The sequence below is a fragment of the Anabrus simplex genome, chromosome 8 (assembly GCF_040414725.1).
Source record: "Anabrus simplex isolate iqAnaSimp1 chromosome 8, ASM4041472v1, whole genome shotgun sequence".
Taxonomy (NCBI): Eukaryota; Metazoa; Arthropoda; class Insecta; order Orthoptera; family Tettigoniidae; genus Anabrus; species Anabrus simplex.
Genome location: NC_090272.1, coordinates 92,027,433 through 92,047,665, shown reverse-complemented (window position 1 = coordinate 92,047,665; position 20,233 = coordinate 92,027,433). Strand labels below are relative to the sequence as shown.

General features: G+C 40.9%; 1 protein-coding gene across 1 annotated transcript in view; it reads left to right on the top strand.

The window, feature by feature from the left end:
• Positions 1 to 10,314: 10,314 nt before the first annotated feature.
• Positions 10,315 to 20,233, top strand: part of TM9SF3 (transmembrane 9 superfamily protein member 3) — a 107,773-nt gene continuing 97,854 nt past the window's right edge. Inside the window, exons 1-2 of the mRNA XM_067152358.2 lie at positions 10,315 to 10,782; positions 11,203 to 11,398. Coding sequence (XP_067008459.1) covers positions 10,711 to 10,782; positions 11,203 to 11,398 — 268 coding nt within the window. The 5' untranslated portion in view covers positions 10,315 to 10,710. The remainder of the gene's footprint in view (positions 10,783 to 11,202; positions 11,399 to 20,233) is intronic.

Below are 20,233 nucleotides of genomic sequence, written 5' to 3'. Positions count from 1 at the left end.
TGAGGTGCTCATGCACGGAATTTGTTCAGAATATAGTTAGCTATTTTAGAATCAGTGTTATTGATAAACCTAGGTGCAGTTCCTACCTAATTAGTCGTTTTCAGGAGGTTGGGTAAGGCCTGCAGCAGATGTACCAGTACGCAGCATTATGTACACGCCCTGGGATATAAAGTTTATCATGCTCTTATCTAAATTCGAGGGATCCATTCTGGTGAACTCTGGCGCCCATACTACGGACATTTCGGTTAATTATGCTTATTAATTTTATTAAGTTTTTGAGTAATTTTATTTATACATTTTTATTCATGATTTTATTTATTATTATCATCAACTTATTACAATTGGCTTCCCAACGTGTGGCTGAATGATTGGTACATCTGTTAGGCTTATAAGCGTAGGTGCACTTGTCAGGTGTGGATGGAATTCTACAAACTATGTCAGTGAAGTGTTTTATATGTACGTGATATGTATGTTGGAGTATGAAGAAATGTTGTAGCGAGTCGAGTATTATAAAGTTGAGAAGTAGAGAGGTTTTGAAAGTTGCTAGTACTATGAATCAGGATAAGAGAAGTCAAAAGAATTCCACCACATTGAGTTTATCTAATTTAAGTGAGAATAGCGAAATGGCTGATAGTAGGAAAGATCAATTGACAACGATAGGTGAGGAACCGAGTAACCCGTCTCAAACTCAGAATGTAGGGAATCAGGGGGAGGCTTCAATGCTCAGTATGCTTAAATCGCTACTTGATAGTCAGAGTAAAGAGTTGAAGAGTGAATTGAATTCCTTAAGTAATGAAATATGCAGTATTAACAGTAAAATCGATAATAATAATGTTGAATTGTCCAGTAAAATCGATAATAATAATGTTGAATTGTCCAGTAAAATTGATAATAATAGTGTTGAATTGTCTAGCAAGATTGATAGTCAGAGTAAAGAGTTGAAGAGTGAATTGAGTTTTTTAAGTAATGAAATATACAGTATTAATAGTGAATTAAATTCAGTTAGTACGGAATTGTCCAGTAAGATTGAGAATCAAAGTAAGGAGTTAAATTCAGTGAGTGTTGAATTATCTAGTAAAATTGATAGTTTAAGTAGTGCTGTGAATGGTAGAATAGATGAATTAAACCAGAAGTTTGACCATCAAAGCAGGGAAATTCAGGAAGTCAATAATAAGGTAGAATCTCAACGCTTGGAATTGACTGAGAAAATTGAATGCCGATTTAATGTAGTTAGGAAAGAATTTGTTGAAAACAGCAAGGAATGTGATAAAAGAATAAAAATAGTGGAAGATAAAGTCGAAGAAATAGACAGAATGAAAACCAGTCAGAATGTTTTAGTGAAGCGAATAGATGAGAAGAATGAGAAATTGGAGAAAGACCTTAAGTCAGTAAAAGATGACCTCAAGTCAGTAGAAGGAAATGCCAGAATGGTAGTGGAAGAAGGAATTAAATCATGTCATGTGAAATTAAGGCAGGAGATCAGTCAAATCCAATTAGGTAGCAGCATATGTAATAGGTACGTATCTTGTACGAAGGACTCTGAATTGCCCAAGTTTAATGGTCGGCAGTTTAATCCGATGGAATTCTTGAAAACAGTGGAGAAACGGTTTTCCAAGAATCTTGACGATGGTTTGATTGATTGGAGTATGGTTGATGAGCTGTTGGATGTTGCATTTGTTGGAGAAGCGAGATCCTGGTTTCAAGTTTACAGACAGGGTATTTCGAGTTTGGAGGAATTTAGGGAGAAATTTAGTTCTAAATTTTGGAGTGAAGCTATTCAGGGAAGGGAAAGAGATCGCGTGCTATTTGGCAAGTATAAACCTCAGGAAGGTGTATCTATGACGGAATATTTCTTGGCGCATGTTCTGATCAGCCAGAATATTGAAGGTCTAGCATCGGAGAGAGATACAGTCCGCCAGATGTTGAGGCATTTTCCTGAGAAGGTCGGATTAGCTGCATGTATGCAGAATATTGTTACGATTAAGGAGTTAGAGCAGCTGTTAGAGAGGTTTGATGCTTTAGAAGGGCAGGGGAGGACTAGGCAAAGTGAAGGTAGAAATTACGGGGATAATGGGAGACAAGGTAATCAGGTAGCGGGAGATAGGAATAATCAGAATTTCAGTCATTCTAGGCAAGGGAATCAGGGTGGTAATTCCGGAAGGGGAAACAGACACTCTAATCAAGGAGGTAATCACCAGGAATATTATGGCAGAAGACCTAATCAAGGGGAATCAGAAAGTAGGGGGCGTACGGATCAAAGACCTCCAGATCAAGTGCAGAGACATGATAATAGTGAACAGTCCACGTCAAGTAATTTAAACCGGAATCGGACTTCTTAGTTGGGTCAGATAGGCAGTCCGATACCGAAATTCCTATTCACGTGATGAAACAGGTAAGTTACGAGGTAGACGTGAAAGAGGAATTATTGTATGACCCTGTGTTTTGTGTTCAGGGAGATTTTGAGAATAGGGGGCGTGATGAAAGTAAGAAAGATGTGTCGGATGTCTTACTGTGTGCTAGTGGTGATGGTAACAGCGGTGTTGCGATCGATAATCTTGTGGAATTTTCTGAAATTGAAAGTGAAGTTTTTTGTGAAGTTGATGAAGGTTGTTTAGTAAGTGAAGAGTGTTTACGGAGTATACATCATGAGGATGTTTTTGTTGATTTAAGTGTACGTGAGGAGAGTAAAGTTAGGTCCATTATGTGTGAAAATGGTGACTTTGAGATTAATGAAACTTCTGATAAGAGAGTCGAAAGTAGCAGTGTTGTTGGCATGAAAGTGGTGCAAGTGGGAGCTGATATGGAAGGTGGTGAAGATGACTTCATTGTTGGGTCATTAAGTACTAATGACAGCAATTTCGATGTGTATTATGGTAAGAATTTTAGTAATAGAGTGAGCGTGTGTGAGAATGGAAGTGTGCGTGAGATGAAAGAAAGTCTATCCAAGCGAGTGCGTAATGTTTTATTTAATGCTGAGAGTTGTGTGAATGATTTGAATGACGTGTTGTGTGATAGCGATGTGGAATGTATGAAAAAGTATGTGATCTGTTTGCTTGCATTAATTATGGTTTTCTGGAAGAGTAAACATTGTGAGATTCCCGCGTATTTCAGAAATAGGGATTTCCTTTTTATGAATGTTCCGAATGAAAGTTTGTATGATTCTTGTGTGACTGGATGGTACGAATATTTGTGTGTGAGATAGATTGTATTAGAGATGTATTCGGATTTTATTACGGTACGCATTCCTCGCTTATCGATGCCAATGTTAAGTTAATGTATAGTTTTTTCATTAATATTAGGGTCCGTATACTGTGGACAGTAGAATAGGCAAGTGTGCTTATAGGCTCCTAACCGCTGAAAATAAGGTCCTTGGGACATTTAATATTGATAGCCTTCGCAGATATAAGAAATAGGATCTGCACCTTGGATGTGTATATTATCAATTATGAGTTATGTGTACAGTAGCAAGTAGGGATTGTGTTCAATGGTATATGAAACAATCAGAGTTGTGTATATATAGCCCTATTATTATTATTATTGTTTGGACAAATTGTATTTCGTGTGTGCGAATACAATGCAGTAGACGCAATGTATATATCATTATTACAGTAAATTATGTGTTCAGTTATGCCATTATAAGGTTATGTATGAAGTTCTGTTTTATGGTGAATCATAATATATGATATCATCGATTCACCAAGGGGGCGTTATGTGATAGTACATATATCACACCCCCGAATTATATGTAGAAGTTATAGATATTATTGTCAGTATTCGATTTATTATTATTAATATTATTATTATTAGTATTTCATTTGTATATTTTGACATTATTATTGGTAAGCTGGAAGATATCCACATATGTAGGTATGAGTAATTTGTTTTGCACCAGTGGGAAAACATTGCTGTAATAACTCTGGTAATTTGAATGAGTCATCTGGCTACCCCAGTGTCTGTTATGATGTACTTGTGTCAGGAAATTCCATTACTCGTGTATATATCCCAGCCTGATGAGATAAGCTTGTTGTTGTACCAGGAAAGTTTGGTGATTCATGAAAACTCCCCAGAGTTTGTTATTGTCTTGGGAGGAAGAAGTAGTTCAGGGCTTGGTCTTGATTTGAGATCACTCATGATTGGCTGGCATGCACCAATCCAGACGTCTCATCTGAGAGGAGGGGGATGTTGATGTCTATAAAGGTGGATGATACGGCGGCAACCTCGAGATTAGGACATTATTGTAAGGAGACATTGTAAGGTGATTGTAAAGGTGATTGTAGAGGTGATTGTAAAGGAACGAGAAGGAAGATAACTACAACTACAACTGACGCACTGTACGGGAAGGAAGTGGTGCTGATCCACGGTACTGGAGTGACACGGCAGCAATGAACTGGACTTCAAACGTTCGTGGAGCGTAGTCGTGTTATGTTCGTGGAAAGCGGCTGATTGTGGAGAGTGCTTGCGCATTAAGTATTGTAGCACTTGTGGCGGCCTAGCATTATATGTTGGTGAAAGCTATCTCAGACTTTCCATAAATTTATGTTGAGGATCGACAGACGTGTGTATATATCTTTACAACAAGTGTTAAAGTATGTGAACACAGTAGTACAAGGTACAGTATCTGTGTGATGTGATAACTGCCGATTATGAGAATCGGTAAGTCGAATTGATAGAGACAGTGAAGGGTATTTATCTTCATACATGTACATTGTTCATCGGACTATCTGCAAATGGTAGCTTAGTTCTCACTTTCGTTTTCCCACGGTTTTCATTATTGTTGTTGTTGTAAATATGGGGTCTTCCAGCAATATTTTATGTGTATATTATATGTATAATCTTGTATGTTGATGAGGTGCTCATGCACGGAATTTGTTCAGAATATAGTTAGCTATTTTAGAATCAGTGTTATTGATAAACCTAGGTGCAGTTCCTACCTAATTAGTCGTTTTCAGGAGGTTGGGTAAGGCCTGCAGCAGATGTACCAGTACGCAGCATTATGTACACGCCCTGGGATATAAAGTTTATCATGCTCTTATCTAAATTCGAGGGATCCATTCTGGTGAACTCTGGCGCCCATACTACGGACATTTCGGTTAATTATGCTTATTAATTTTATTAAGTTTTTGAGTAATTTTATTTATACATTTTTATTCATGATTTTATTTATTATTATCATCAACTTATTACAAAAGAATGACAAGGGCCATGAATGGCATAAAAATTAAAGATTTCCTAGGGTTCGCAAACCTAATACTGTAAGGGTTGGAAAAGAACGAGAGTTGACCAAGGGAGGTCAGATGGGATAAGTGAAAGTTAGGAGCCTGGTATAAGTAAGTGGAAGCAATGCCAGGACTCAGTTAAGGGCCCCATGATTGCCAACCCACACTCCAAAGTTAGGAGCCTCTGGGGCCCCTTGTAGTCACATCTTATGACAGACAGGGGATGCGTGGGTGTTATTCTACTGCCCCCACCCACAGAGGGACATGCTTTAAGAGATATACAGAGAGATAACAGAGAAACAATGGGCAATGAGCAAGGATTCTTGTTCGTCACAACTAAATGTCAAGGATTTCAATCCACTGCACAGCTTCTGGAGTTGGGTTATTTCATACATAATTAGCAGCAATAAGTACTAGACATCAGCTGTCAGCATTGAATAATATTGTAAGCCTGCCTCAAGAATCATACACTGACTGACAGAGCAAATGCAACACCAAGGAGGAGTGGTTCGAAAGGGATGAAAGTTGGGGAAAAAACAGAGACGGCACGGAAGAATAATTGATGTTTATTTCAAACCGATATGCAGGTTACACAATGCGCACGGCATCGACTCAGTAGGATGTAGGACCACCGCGAGCGGCGATGCACGCAGAAACACGTCGAGGTACAGAGTCAATAAGAGTGCGGATGGTGTCCTGAGGGATGGTTCTCCATTCTCAGTCAACCATTTGCCACAGTTGGTCGTCCGTACGAGGCTGGGGCAGAGTTTGCAAACGGCGTCCAATGAGATCCCACACGTGTTCGATTGGTGAGAGATCCGGAGAGTACACTGGCCACGGAAGCATCTGTACACCTCGTAGAGTCCGTTGGGAGATGCGAGCAGTGTGTGGGCGGGCATTATCCTGCTGAAACAGAGCATTGGGCAGCCCCTGAAGGTACGGGAGTGCCACCGGCCGCAGCACATGCTGCACGTAGCGGTGGGCATTTAACGTGCCTTGAATACGCACTAGAGGTGACGTGGAATCATACGCAATAGCGCCCCAAACCATGATGCCGCGTTGTCTAGCGGTAGGGCGCTCCACAGTTACTGCCGGATTTGACCTTTCTCCACGCCGACGCCACACTCGTCTGCGGTGACTATCACTGACAGAACAGAAGCGTGACTCATCGGAGAACACGACGTTCCGCCATTCCCTCATCCAAGTCGCTCTAGCCCGGCACCATGCCAGGCGTGCACGTCTATGCTGTGGAGTCAATGGTAGTCTTCTGAGCGGACGCCGGGAGTGCAGGCCTCCTTCAACCAATCGACGGGAAATTGTTCTGGTCGATATTGGAACAGCCAGGGTGTCTTGCACATGCTGAAGAATGGCGGTTGACGTGGCGTGCGGGGCTGCCACCGCTTGGCGGCGGATGCGCCGATCCTCGCGTGCTGACGTCACTCGGGCTGCGCCTGGACCCCTCGCACGTGCCACATGTCCCTGCGCCAACCATCTTCGCCACAGGCGCTGCACCGTGGACACATCCCTATGGGTATCGGCTGCGATTTGACGAAGCGACCAACCTGCCCTTCTCAGCCCGATCACCATACCCCTCGTAAAGTCGTCTGTCTGCTGGAAATGCCTCCGTTGACGGCGGCCTGGCATTCTTAGCTATACACGTGTCCTGTGGCACACGACAACACGTTCTACAATGACTGTCGGCTGAGAAATCACGGTACGAAGTGGGCCATTCGCCAACGCCGTGTCCCATTTATCGTTCGCTACGTGCGCAGCACAGCGGCGCATTTCACATCATGAGCATACCTCAGTGACGTCAGTCTACCCTGCAATTGGCATAAAGTTCTGACCACTCCTTTTTGGTGTTGCATTTGCTCTGTCAGTCAGTGTATAAAAGAAAGACTAGTCTTGTTTCTTTGAATCAGGAAGTCTAACATTAGCACTTGGTTTTACTGCTATGATATAATGCAAAGAATTTTTGTGAAATATTGCTATACAATAATCTAAGGCTAAAATTAGAATTAACTGTGAAATATTCGTCTTAAAATGTTAAACATCCCCTCGCCTCACATGATAGATTTCTTAACCTGCAATCACTCGCACCATTACAAACATCTAACAGTGGTATATTTCTTGTATTAACTGGTGCATGTTTGCAGATGCTTCCTTGATGTATTAGATATGCTTTCTTTGATCTCTATGTCAGTGTATGTTATTGTTTCAAGACACAGCAGGAAGTCATTAGGCTGTCAAGAGGCAAATTTCCGAACAACTGCGCAACTTGTTAGGTAAAATCTAACATAGAAGTGATGGCGTCAGGTTCCGCTCATGCTGCTAAGATTGCAACAATCACCATCTGGCATTAGTTGAAGTTAGTCTCTGCCGGGCTGAGTGGCTCAGACTTTTGAGGCGCTGGCTTTCTGACCCAACTTGGCAGGTTTGATCCTGGCTCTGTCCATATTTGAAGGTGCACAAATACATCAGCCTCGTGTGGGAAAAAATTCTGGCAACTCGGCGTCTCTGAAAACCGCAAAAAAAGTAGTTAGTGGAATGTAACAGAAAACATTATTATTAAGTGAGTCTGTGATGTGACGTGAACAATCGATTTTTAGTTTGTTTTTCTTTACAAGTGTGATATAAATATTTTATCAGTATGGTTGTGTTGTGTTGACTGTAGCTTCTGCTCTGTGTTGGGGGTGATTATTGTTTTAAGAGGAAGTTCAACTGGGCAACCAACCTCTATATAACACTAATCAGAGAGAAAAACTGGAAGGGGTCCGACACTTCAAAAAATGAAGGTATCGGCCAAAGGAAGACAAGGGCCACGAAGGCCGTGAAAATGAAAAACTCCCTAGGTCTCCATAAGTAATACTATTGGGGTCAGTAAGGAACAAGAGTTGACCAAGGAAGGTCAGATAGGATAGATGAAAGTGAGGAGCCCAGGTACGAGTAAGTGGAAGCAATGCCAGGACTCAGCCAAGGGCCCCGTGGTCGCCAACCCAAGCTGCAAAGTTCAGAGCCCCTGGGGCCTCTCTGTGTTGTGTGTGATAGGTTAAGTCCACATAATTTTATCTCAAATGATGTGTTGTATCCATCCTGACATAACGTTAATGATTATGATGATGGCAACCAGGGACGAACACAGAAAATAATTTGAGAGGTGGTGGTGGTGGTGGTGGTGGTGGTAATGATTATTGGGCTGAGAAAATGGAATGTGGGCGGATGTTTTCGGCACGTGTAAGATAGAAGATACAACATTGCGATTTCAGTGCCGTTTACTGTTCCTTGTTTCAATGACGATAAAATCCTGACATTCAACCCCTCGCGGTAGAGAGGGGGCAACGACTGCATATAAAATATGCAGGCGGCTAACAAATGAAGGAACCGATTATCTCCCGGTATAAGATCCTCTATACCAAGTGCCAATAGGCGTGGAAATGAAGGACTCCCTAGGCCTCGCAAACCCAATACCGTCAGGGTCGGAAAAGAATAAAAGTTGACAAAGGGAGGTCGGATAGGATAGTGATGAAAGTGAGAAGCCTGGCATCTTCAGATACCACCGGACTGAGCCAAGAACGAACCTGCCGAGTTAGAGTCATAAGGCCAGCGCTCTTCTGTCAACTACGAGATATCCGTGACGTTCAGAAGCTTAAGAACACGGTATACGGGTATACGCAGCTAAATAGTGTCATATCGCCGTACTACCGGAAGTAAAATTGAGCAATCGTCCTCAATTAACACTAAAGAGGCTAAATGGTTAGCGTGCTGGCCTTTGGTCACAGGGATCCTGGGTTCGATTCCCGGCAGGGTCGGGAATTTTAACCATAATTGATTCATTCCCCTGGCATGGAGAATGGGTGTATATGTCGTCTTCATCATCATTTCATCATCACGACGTGCAGATTGCCTAAGGGCGTCAAATAAAAAGACCTGCACCAGGCCTCTCCGGATGCCACACTGAGAGGGAAAAATGGAAGGTGATGATGGGGATTATTAAGAGGAAGTACAACTAGGCCACCATCCTCTATTCACACTCATCATAGGGAAAATTTGGAAGGGTCTGACACTTCAAAATGTGAAGGTATCGGCCAAAGAAAGCGAAGGGCCACGAAAGGCGTGGAAATGAAGGACTCCCTAGGCCTCGCAAACCCAATACCGTCAGGGTCGGAAAAGAATAAAAGTTGACAAAGGGAGGTCGGATAGGATAGTGATGAAAGTGAGAAGCCTGGCATCTTCAGATACCACCGGACTGAGGCAAGAACGAACCTGCCGAGTTAGAGTCATAAGGCCAGCGCTCTTCTGTCAACTACGAGATGTCCGTGACGTTCAGAAGCTTAAGAACACGGTATACGGGTATACGCAGCTAAATAGTGTCATATCGCCGTACTACCGGAAGTAAAACACCGGTTGCCAGTCTTCTTCTTAAGACGTCGTCTCCAAACGGAGGTAGACGATCCTCATGGCCAGCTCTAATCTTGACGTTGCAACCATGCCATGTGAATTCATTCATTCTCTCAGGATCTTTAATGCAGTGGTTTCCCATTGCCTTCTGCATCCTAATGCCGTTGATCAAACTGGTTCCTCCGCCTTTGGGAACAATTTCTTGTCTCCAGAACAATAGAGTGCCCTTACCCATACCCGCTCATCCACTCTCAGAGGTATAAAGGATCTTATACCGGGAGATAATCGGTCCCTTCATTCGTTAGCCGCCTGCATATTTTATGTGCAGTCGTTGCCCCCTCTCTACCGCGAGGGGTTGAATGTCAGGATTTTATCGTCATTGAAACAAGGAACAGTAAACGGCACTGAAATCGCAATATTGTATCTTCTATCTTACACATGCCGAAAACATCCGCCCACATTGCATTTTCTCAGCCCACAAACGAATGTTGGCGGACATTGCTACCAAATTGCGACATCTGATGTTCTAGTCCTTAACTTCTTTGTACATTGCTGAGGAAAAATGTATGACGTTAGAAACAACGTAAACCTACTGTATGCCTAACATGATCTTTTATGACTCTCACAGAACTAAGGTAGTGGGAAGGAAATGCCCTTATCTGAATGTAAATAAAGTATTATCAAACACGACTGTCACGGATTTTCGCGATTATGTTGACAACCTGGGCGATGCGAAAAATGGCTATGTCGGCAGAAGAAGAAATTTGAGAGTGTAGTTGCGTTGAGATAGAGAATTCTTTCCTAAGAATCGCTCATCACGCAGGGATTTCGTTTTAAAGCGAAATGTTCCGCATCTGCATATCGTTAGATTAGTGTGTTATAAACCGGCATGTGTAAAGGAGTGAATTTCATCTCAAGTGCTGGTTATGTTTATGCGATCTAAGAGACATCTTACGATTTGACGTGGCAGTATCTAAATACGTATTTATACCGATGTTGACAAGTCGGTAGGAAATCAATGGAGAAAAATTACATTTTATGCGGCTAAGTTAATCTGCTTTTATTTTACTTCATATTTATTTGTTTTTTTGTTAGTATGACGACTTGGTGTTTAGCACTAGCCATTGGTTTGCTCCTTGGTGTGAGAGGTGATGAGCACAATCACATAGTAAGTGTCAAAAATTGAGTTGTTATTTTATTTAAGGATGTTTACTGCTTGAAGAGCTGCATCTGTAACAGTTATCTAAATCCAAAGCTTCTTTTCAAGTAAAGAGGCCTCATACGATAGTATGAAGTGCCCAATCCTTTTTTTTATCTCTGAATTATGTAGGATGCATTATGTTGAGAATTTTAAGAAAACATTTGTTTAAATGTAGGCTACCAGTATACCAGATTGGTATGTTCCATTCCTTATAGCATAGGCCCCCTTACTAGAAAAATAATTGCTAATTTCCATTTTCTTAGTTCATTTGGAGGTTTACCCTACTAAAATGCAGTTATGTGCATTAAGCTCTTCTGTGATTTAACATTATGATATAAATATTTGATAGTTCATCTGGGATGAATAGTGGTATGATTTTACTTATAGTACAATGATCGTGATGAGGTAGTCTTATGGATGAACACTGTTGGGCCATACCATAATCGCCAGGAGACTTATGCATACTTCTCATTGCCATTTTGTACTGGAAGAAAGGAATTTATTAACCATTATCATGAAACACTTAGTGAAGCATTGCAAGGTGTGGAGCTGGAGTTCAGTGGTTTGGATATCGAATTCAAAGGTAAGTCAACGTTATCCTTTTAATATTCTAGAATCTGTTACATATATTTGCATATACTGTTCTCCAGATTCTTTTAAATTGCAGGTTTCTTGTATAATATCTGAATTTAGATGGCATAATTTATCAAAACAAAGCCACTCTTATCACCTGTTTGCAATGAGACGTGGCTTTTCAGAGCAGGGAATAACTTGTTTACCTCTACACCTTACGTCAAAAGATAATCCTTAACTGCTGACAGCCTAATAGCTTGTGAGCGAAGGAATTCATTGTAATGAATAAGTCCTGAGGTGAGACCATACTATAGGCTATGCGAACCTTTTCTTAAGCCCGATTTTTACGGGGTGAGGAGTAAGGAGGGAGCACTGACGGTTCCAGTTATACTGCCAACTGGATGGAAATGAAATCTGAATGGAATCAATAATATGATCGATTGATATGAATTTTGCTAAACCTTTGTTATCTTAAGCCAACAGCTGTGTCACACACACATTATATAACATTATATAACATTTCTCGATGCAAATCTTATTCCTAGAGTGAATTCTATAGTTTGGCTTTGCTGCGTAAATAACAACAGTACTAGTACGTAAAGGGTACGCCAGATGTCGCACAGCGATGCATAAGCGATTCATAGTTTGTGTTTCAAAGGTTGCCAGTACGAATCTTGAAGATTGCCAAGGTCGACCAATTCAGCACTAGGGTGTAAATCTATCCAGAAAAGGTGCCCAGATAATATATAGTTTGGCTTTGCTGTGTAAACAACATCAGTACTAGTTCGTAAAGTATACGCCAGATGTCGCACAGCGAGTTTGTCTTTCAAAGGTTGCCAATATGGATGTCGAAGATAACCGAGGTCTACCGATTCAGCACTAGGGAGCTCAGGGCTCAAGAAAAGGTTCGCGTATTGTACCTCTCCCTTTAGCAATTTTAGGGCCAAACTACGCAATATAAGAAAATAGTGACTCACCATGGTAAAACTCCTTTGCTCTGGAGTGTGTATGTATGGTTTTGCCACCATGGGTCTTTTTTCAGTGTGGCACTTTGTAGCCTACCCATTGTTCATGTTTAGGAAAGAGAAAATGCATGGAAAAGTGATGTGTAGCGATACCTTAAGTAGCAGAAAGGAGAGATCCTTCATTTATGCCTGCCAGGGACCCACCTTTCCACCCTAAAATGTATTCTTTTATAGGAGAATGAAAACCAAGACTGTGTAAATCTGAAAAATGCAATCATTTTCTGTGTTGCTATTGACTGGCTAAGTTTCCTAAAGTGTCCAGTAAGGCTCGCCTTGTGACTAGTCATAGGCCTGTCACATTCAGTAAAAATAAGTCTTGTGTACCGTAACTGTTTAACCTGCGGGCTTATGACCTCAGGCTCCCTTTGTTTGTGTGCTAGCATTGGTAAGCCTGCTGTATGTCTTGAGATATCAGTCAAGCTAAGCCATGTTGTATCTCTAACCTAACTTTCATCCAGCAGGTAAGGAAGCTTTACTTTGTACACTGTGTACTGTTGATCGAGTAGAGAAAGTTTGAGATGTGTCTGTACACTTAAATTTTAACATTGGTTGAGGTACTGTAGTTAGTGAATGGTAGTCTAACTATAGTTCACTACATGACCAGTGCCACTCACCTTACCCTCATCGTGTTGTACAAAAGTTGAGCCAAATAAAGTCTTGTTAGGTATGCTAGATGTATAAGCCTTTATCGGAGACTCATAAATGAGAGAGATTTTTCTCTGCCATATGCTTGATTTCCCAGAAATTCTTAAGGGATAAAATGTTACTAACAGGGGGTGCAAAAGAGTGGTTAGGAATCCTACATAGTGCAGCTATCACAACGTTGTAACACATTATATAAGGCTGCCAATTTAGGTGCGGTTAGTGACGAGACAATTGGTCTGGTTTAGTACGTTATTGGCTAGTGACAGAATCGTTCGTCTGGATAGGTTAAACCATTGGCCAGTAGTTTCTTATAATTTTTCGTGTTAGTTTAGAAAGCACAGTTCCAGGTCGTCCCTAAACTGTATATTCTAAAATTAAACATCTGTGTAGCAAATGTTAGTGATTGTTTTTTTTATTAAAATCTGGAATTTTCAGGCATAGAAATCTTTTGACGTTCGGATAGGGAATATCTCTGTTTTTGACCGGTTATAAAAATTGCACAGAAGCTGATTACAGCAAGTAAATTCTGTTCTCAAAACTGAATTAAATGTCATCGTATTTCCTATAACTGAATTTTGTAGGATGCATTATGTTGTGAATGGTAAGAAAAATTTGTTGGAAACGTATTTAAGAGTAAATTCCCATCTCAGAAAAAGCTTACTAAGCCATAGTCACGTGAAGTTTGAGAATCACTGTGTTAGACCATTGGTCTAGGGGCAACCAATGGTTAGAGCTATGAAGTGGCCCACAGCCTTCTAGTATTCCCCGTGACAGCATTGCTAGTGACAAGACCATTGGTCTGGTTTGTTTAGACTGTTGGCTAAAACAATCCGGGAATTTCACTCCTTCTGTACTTAATATATGCACGTCACGGATACATCAGGTACACACCATGACACTTTCAAACTTCATGGTTTTGTTATTTTTCACAGAATGTGAGCCCAATGTGGCCACACATGATGCATGTTCTGTGGGAGACAATAGCAAACTTCTCTGGCCAATAGAACACAGAAAATTTTTCAGGTTGATGTTTTAATTTTTCTTTGTAAGTAAAAATACTTGTAGGGGCAGGTTAGTGGGTTCCTACCGAGCATAGAGGAAGGGTCTCTACTTTCTGCCTCGTCAGGTATCGCTCCACATCACTTTTGCATGATTGTCTCATTCTTAAACATACATCCCATTAGTAAACTGCTACTGCCTAAGGCAGTAAATTACACAACCAGTTTACACTGAAGTTAAACTGCTTTGTTCCAGAGTTGGAGTCTGACAGTTGAGTGGTAAAGTGCTGAACTGCAGAAAATAAACAAACTCCATCAGACAGTGTTGCCAAGAATAAGCCATGCCACGCCCCTTTCAGGGATTTTCGTTGTTTTGAAAGTCACAATTCAGTCTCTAAAAATTTATTTTAATTTCATAATATTCATAATACTAGAGTGCACACAATTAGGCCTACATGTAAAAAAAATCTCTTAAGCTTAAAGCAAGATTAAAAACTGGGTCATAATTTCAAGTATTTCACACTTAAAGTCACTTAAAGTTTGAGAACCACTGTGTTAGACCATTGGTCTGGGGACAAGCTATGGTTAGAGCTATAAAGTGGCCCACAGCCTTCTAGTATTCTCCGTGACAGCATTGCTAGTGACAAGACCATTGGTGTGGTTTGTTTGGACTATTGGCTGAAACAATCTGGGAATTTCACTCCCTCTGTACTTACTATATCCACGACACGGATACATGAGGCACACACCATGACAATTTCAAACTTCATGGTTTTGTTATTTTTCACAGAATGTGAACGCCATGTGGCCACACACGATGCATGTTTTGTGGGAGACAATAGCAAACTTTTCTGCCCAAGAGAAACTCAGAAAATTTTCCAGGTTGATATTTTAATTTTTCTTTGCAAGTAAAAATACCTCTAGGTGCTGTTTAATAGGTTCTTGCCAAGTATAAAGGAAGGGTCTCTATTATCAGCAAACCTTTTCTGGATAGATTTACACCCTAGTGCTGAATCGGTAGACCTCGGCAACTTCGAGATTCGTACTGGTAACTTTTGAAACACAAACTATGAATCGCTTTTATGCATTGCTGTGCGACATCTGGCGTACACTTTACGTACTAGTACTATTGTTGTTTACACAGCAGAGCCAAACTCTAGAATTCATGCTAGGAACAAGATTCGCATCGAGAAATGTTATATAATGTGTGTGTGACACAGTTGTTGGCTTAAGATAATAACGGTTTAGAAACTTCATGTCGATCGATCATATTATCGATTCAGTTAAGATTTCATTTCCATTCAGTTGGCAGCACTACCGGAACTGCGAGAGCTCCCTCCGTACACAAATCTATCCAGAAAAAGTGTGCTGATAATACATTCTTCTATGTCAGGTATCGCTTTACATCACTTTTGCATGATTGTCTCATTCCTAAACATATGTCCCGTTAGTAAAGTGCTACTGCCTAAGGCACTGAATTACACAACCAGTTTCATACATCAAAATTAAACTGATTTTTTTTCCAGAGTTTGAGTCTGACAGCTGAGTGGTAAAGTGCTGAACTGCAGAAAACAAACAACTCCACCAAACAGTGTTGCCAAAAATAAGCCATGCCACACCCCTTTCATGGATTCTCGTTACTTTAAAAGTCGCAATTCAATTTCTAAAGATTTATTATAATTTCATAATATTCATAATACTAGAGTGTACACAATTACATGAAGAAAGTCTTTTAAGTTTAAAGCAAGATTAAAAACTCGGTCATAAGTTCAAATATTTCACATTGCTTTCCTCAAAGGAATATTTGATGCCTAACAATAATTCATAATACAAATCACAATAAACACCCACCAAAATAACCAGTTTGTAAATCAGTAACAGTCTGTACCACACTGCTAAGGAAATAACGGAACATTATGATGCGGAACTGAATATTTCAATGCAGGGAATCACAATACATAATTAAAAAACAACGAAAATAACCAGTTTGTAACTCAATCACAATCACTATTGTAATGTTAAGAAAATAACCAAACATTGCCCTAAATGAAAGTGAACTATTACTTGCCCATCTGGCTGCCAAGCTAATCGCCATTGAGGGGTTTGATTCCTTCCATGTCCACATCACTGCCTGCTTCCACCTCACTGGAACTGGAGCTCGTGGAGCCCCAAGCAATACTGTTATATTAGAGTAGTGTCTGTGATCCTGTCTTGTTCCTGTGCTCTAGAGATTGTGTGTTGGGCATGGCCTACCACTTTTTTCCAATACCCTTCTGTTGCATTATTGATGGCTGTGAGAATGAAGTTTTCCATTTCCCTCAGTGTGAAAGTGGTATTCACATTAAATCCACAGACGCACAATTCTATCCTGTCGTATTGTAAATTAAATTATAATCTAAAACTAATTTTCCAACTTAGAATAGACTAAGAGCTAGCTTAATCATGAATAGTAAAAACAATAACTGCACGTGTGGAATGAAATAAAGTACACACACAATGATAAAATAATATAACACAAAATGAGTACAAAATAGAATTTGCTGTGAAAGGACACAAGTAACAATTAGAAATAAGAACTCAGTTAAATGCAAAGAAACATGTCAACATTGCCTACATTACCATGGCAATAAGGCACCATTTTTCTGAACATAAGCGCCAGCATCATACTCCACTTCTCGAAAAACAAGACCTGTAGGTTCGATGGGCAGTAAAACCATTTGTCTGTCAAGGGTCCTTTGTGTACACACTTACAGGGTGGGCAAAATAAAACTGGCCCAGAAAATATTTACAATAGGACTGACGCAGGATTGACCTTTGTTAATGAACATCACAGAAGAGGCTGGAAATAGCCACTGTTGACATCGATGCAACGTTGTGCTCGATTTATCAAATTGTGAGACATGCGTAGCTGCTCTGCCTGAGAGATAGCAGCAATAGGTTTTTCAGTGTTCTGCTGTAGCTCTTCCATTGTGTGAGATTATTGGAGTACACCTGACTCTTCAATTTGCCCCACAGGTAAAAATCACAGGGAGAGAGATCAGGTGATTGAGGTGGCCATTCGATTGCACTGCCTCTGCTGATTGTCCTCTCCTCACCGAACATCTCATACACTCGTGACAAGGTTGTCAAGGTGGTGTCTGCTGTTGCTCCGTCTTGCTGAAAATATTCATACAGTCGTTCATCTTCTGTGAGTTGATCCATGCGTGGATTAAACTGTGTCTGGACATACCGGTTAACATTAACAGTTTGTTGAAAGAATCGTGTTATGATGTGGAAACCAGACATTGTACACCACACACCAATCTTGAGATTATGCAACGACTTTTCGACGTGCTGATGGGGATTCTCTGATGCATAATGGAGCTGTAAGTTCACATACCCTGACAGGCTGAACCAGGCCTCATCTGAAGAAATGAAAAACTGAGGATCCGAAACCCCGACAGACTCAACATGCGAAGGTTCGTTTGGACGCTTGAAAACGTGCAGAACAGTATGTTTGTAAGGATGCAGATGCAGGTCCTTTTTGATAATGTTTCAACACAACAATCTCTTAATTCCCACTTGCGCAGATAAACGGCATTGAGATTTTGTCGGACTTCGTTGCAGGCTTTCCCTCACTCGAGATATGTTTTCTGAGGTTCGAACTCTTTTCAGATAGATGCCATTTTTATTCGTTACAGAGCCCGTTTTCTGCCAATTTGCCGCAAAGTTTTTCATTGCAGACTTTGCTGGAGGTTTTTCCAAAACACTTCCAGTCTTAAACTCGTGCGCAAACAGTTCCACTCCGAGCTTTCATGAATCGTGCTTCGCGTAATACTCAACAATGAATGTGTGTGCTGTTTTATCCTGAGGACCATTCTGTGTTGCATTCAACTTGTCACTAAACACGTCTGCTCCTCTCACTCACTCACTGACTTGCACGTAATGACATAGCGACATTATCTGGACAGAGCATGCAGGAGATGCGCATACGCAGACATGTGACAGCAACCGATAGGTGCATCGAAATCATGGTTTCCAGCATTTCTTGTGATAGGCCGTTCTCCTGTTCATTAACAATGGTCAATTCCGAGTCAGTCTTATATTTTCCAGGCCAGTTTTATTTTGCCCACCCAGTACATAATATGTTACTATGTAGCGGTAACACAGACTACAATATTGACGATAACATCAAGCACTAATCCCTGCCTTCCACATGTTTTTATTTTTGGTCACCAGGCATTTGCTCTAGCCATTGTGGGCTGAAACTGATACACAGTAGACTCGCAGTTATTCTAGTTAAATGGGACTGAGGCTACTTGGGATAGGGTAAACTTGGATAATGTGGAGATAATGTGCTAATATTATTATTTATAAATGTGCTAATAGGCCGTAAATGATGAAAAATGCTTAAAACTATATAGTAATTGTTTATTACAACATGATTCTTTAAAATTTACGTTCGGTGCAACATAAAACAAATTGTAAAAAAAAACAAAAAACATTCAAATTACATTATTAATAGATTACAGTATTAAATGAGAAGATTACTTAAAAAAAACCTGTGGGTGGGGGACACAAATGAAGGATACACCTGCGGTATCCCCTGCCTGTCGTAAGAGGTGACTAAAAGGGGCCCCAGGGGCTCTTAACTTGGGAGTGTAGGTTGGCAACCACGGTGCCCTTAGCTGAGCCTGGCATTGCTTCCACCTGTGCCAGGATCCTCACTTTCATCTATCCTGTCCGACCTCCCTTGGTCAACTCGTGTTCTTTTCCAACCCCGATGGTATTAGAGCATTTGAGGCCTAGGGAGTCTTTCATTTTCATGCCCTTCGTGTCTTTTGCTTTTCTTTGTCCATTACTTCATTTTTCGCAGTGACGTATTCCTTCTTTTATCTCTACCCCCTGTGGGTGGGAGACGCAGATGAATATACCCGTGGTATCTCCTGCCTGTCGTAAGAGGCAACTAAAAGGGGCGACCAAGTGATAATTGAATAAGAACCATGAAACTATTTGTTATAGGTAACAGGTAGGGACCCTCTTAAAGGCAGCCCTGCCCAGCGAGTGGCGCCGCTGCCTATGTAAGTCCCAGAGCACACTGACCCCATGTGTAACATGTGGTAGAGGTCCCAGGTCAGGGTAACGAGTGAAGACCTCAACGGCAGCAAAAGCGGAGAATATGATTCGGTACGGTGGAGCTGGCGAAGGCAACCCATTCCACTGGGGGTGGTACAAATGGAACCCACTGCCTTGTGGGATGAGGAGGAATCCTCAAATGCTAAGAGAGTAAACCCTGAAAGAAAATCCTCAATTACTTTAAGTCTAACAAGCCAGTAAAAGAGCATATTTGTAGTTGCTTTCAAAACACATAAGAGCCTCGGAACGCATTTATCAACTAAATTAAGATGCCAGCATAAGCAAACTCATGTCAGGGATGATGGTTTATGGCCTGATGATAGACAGGGTCTTGCAAAAATGCAAAAATCCCAGAGAAGACTAACACGGATTGGGACCATCAGCTTACTCAATCTCACAGGAAAATGTGAAGAACTAGTGGACCTCGTGGAAAGGAGGATATTAATGATACTGGGGTTGAGTGAAACCACATGGAGAGGGAAAGGAATGAAGAAATTAAGAAAACAGTGTACACTGTATTGGCATGGAAATGACAGAGATGAGGAATGGTGTTTGTTTCATCATGAGTAAAAATCTAGGAGTTGCCGAGATTCAGTATGTTAGTGAGAGAGTAATAAAGGTGAGTGTACATTTAGGGAAAGGAAAACTAACTTTGGTGCAGGTGTATGCACCTCATACTGGATGTTGTCAAGAGGATAAGAACCAGTTTCTTCATGATTTGGAAAAAGATATTAGTAAAGAGAGAGTAATCATTATAGGAGGTCTGATGCGCAGATTGGGGCAGATAGAACAGGATATGTGAACATAATGGGACTTCCTGGATATGGCGGAAGAAATATAGAAGGTGAACATCTCCGTGACTTCTGTACGAGGAATGGGTTGGTGGTGAAAAATAGTTGGTTCAAAAAGAGACAGAGCCATAAGATAACACGATACAGTTGGGAGGGACTACAAAAGACTGTAATTGATTATGTCATCTCATATAAAGAAAGGAGCAGAATAGTAACAGGTGTCAGAGTAATACCCAGCGAGAGCCTTGACAGTGATCACAGTCTATTAGTA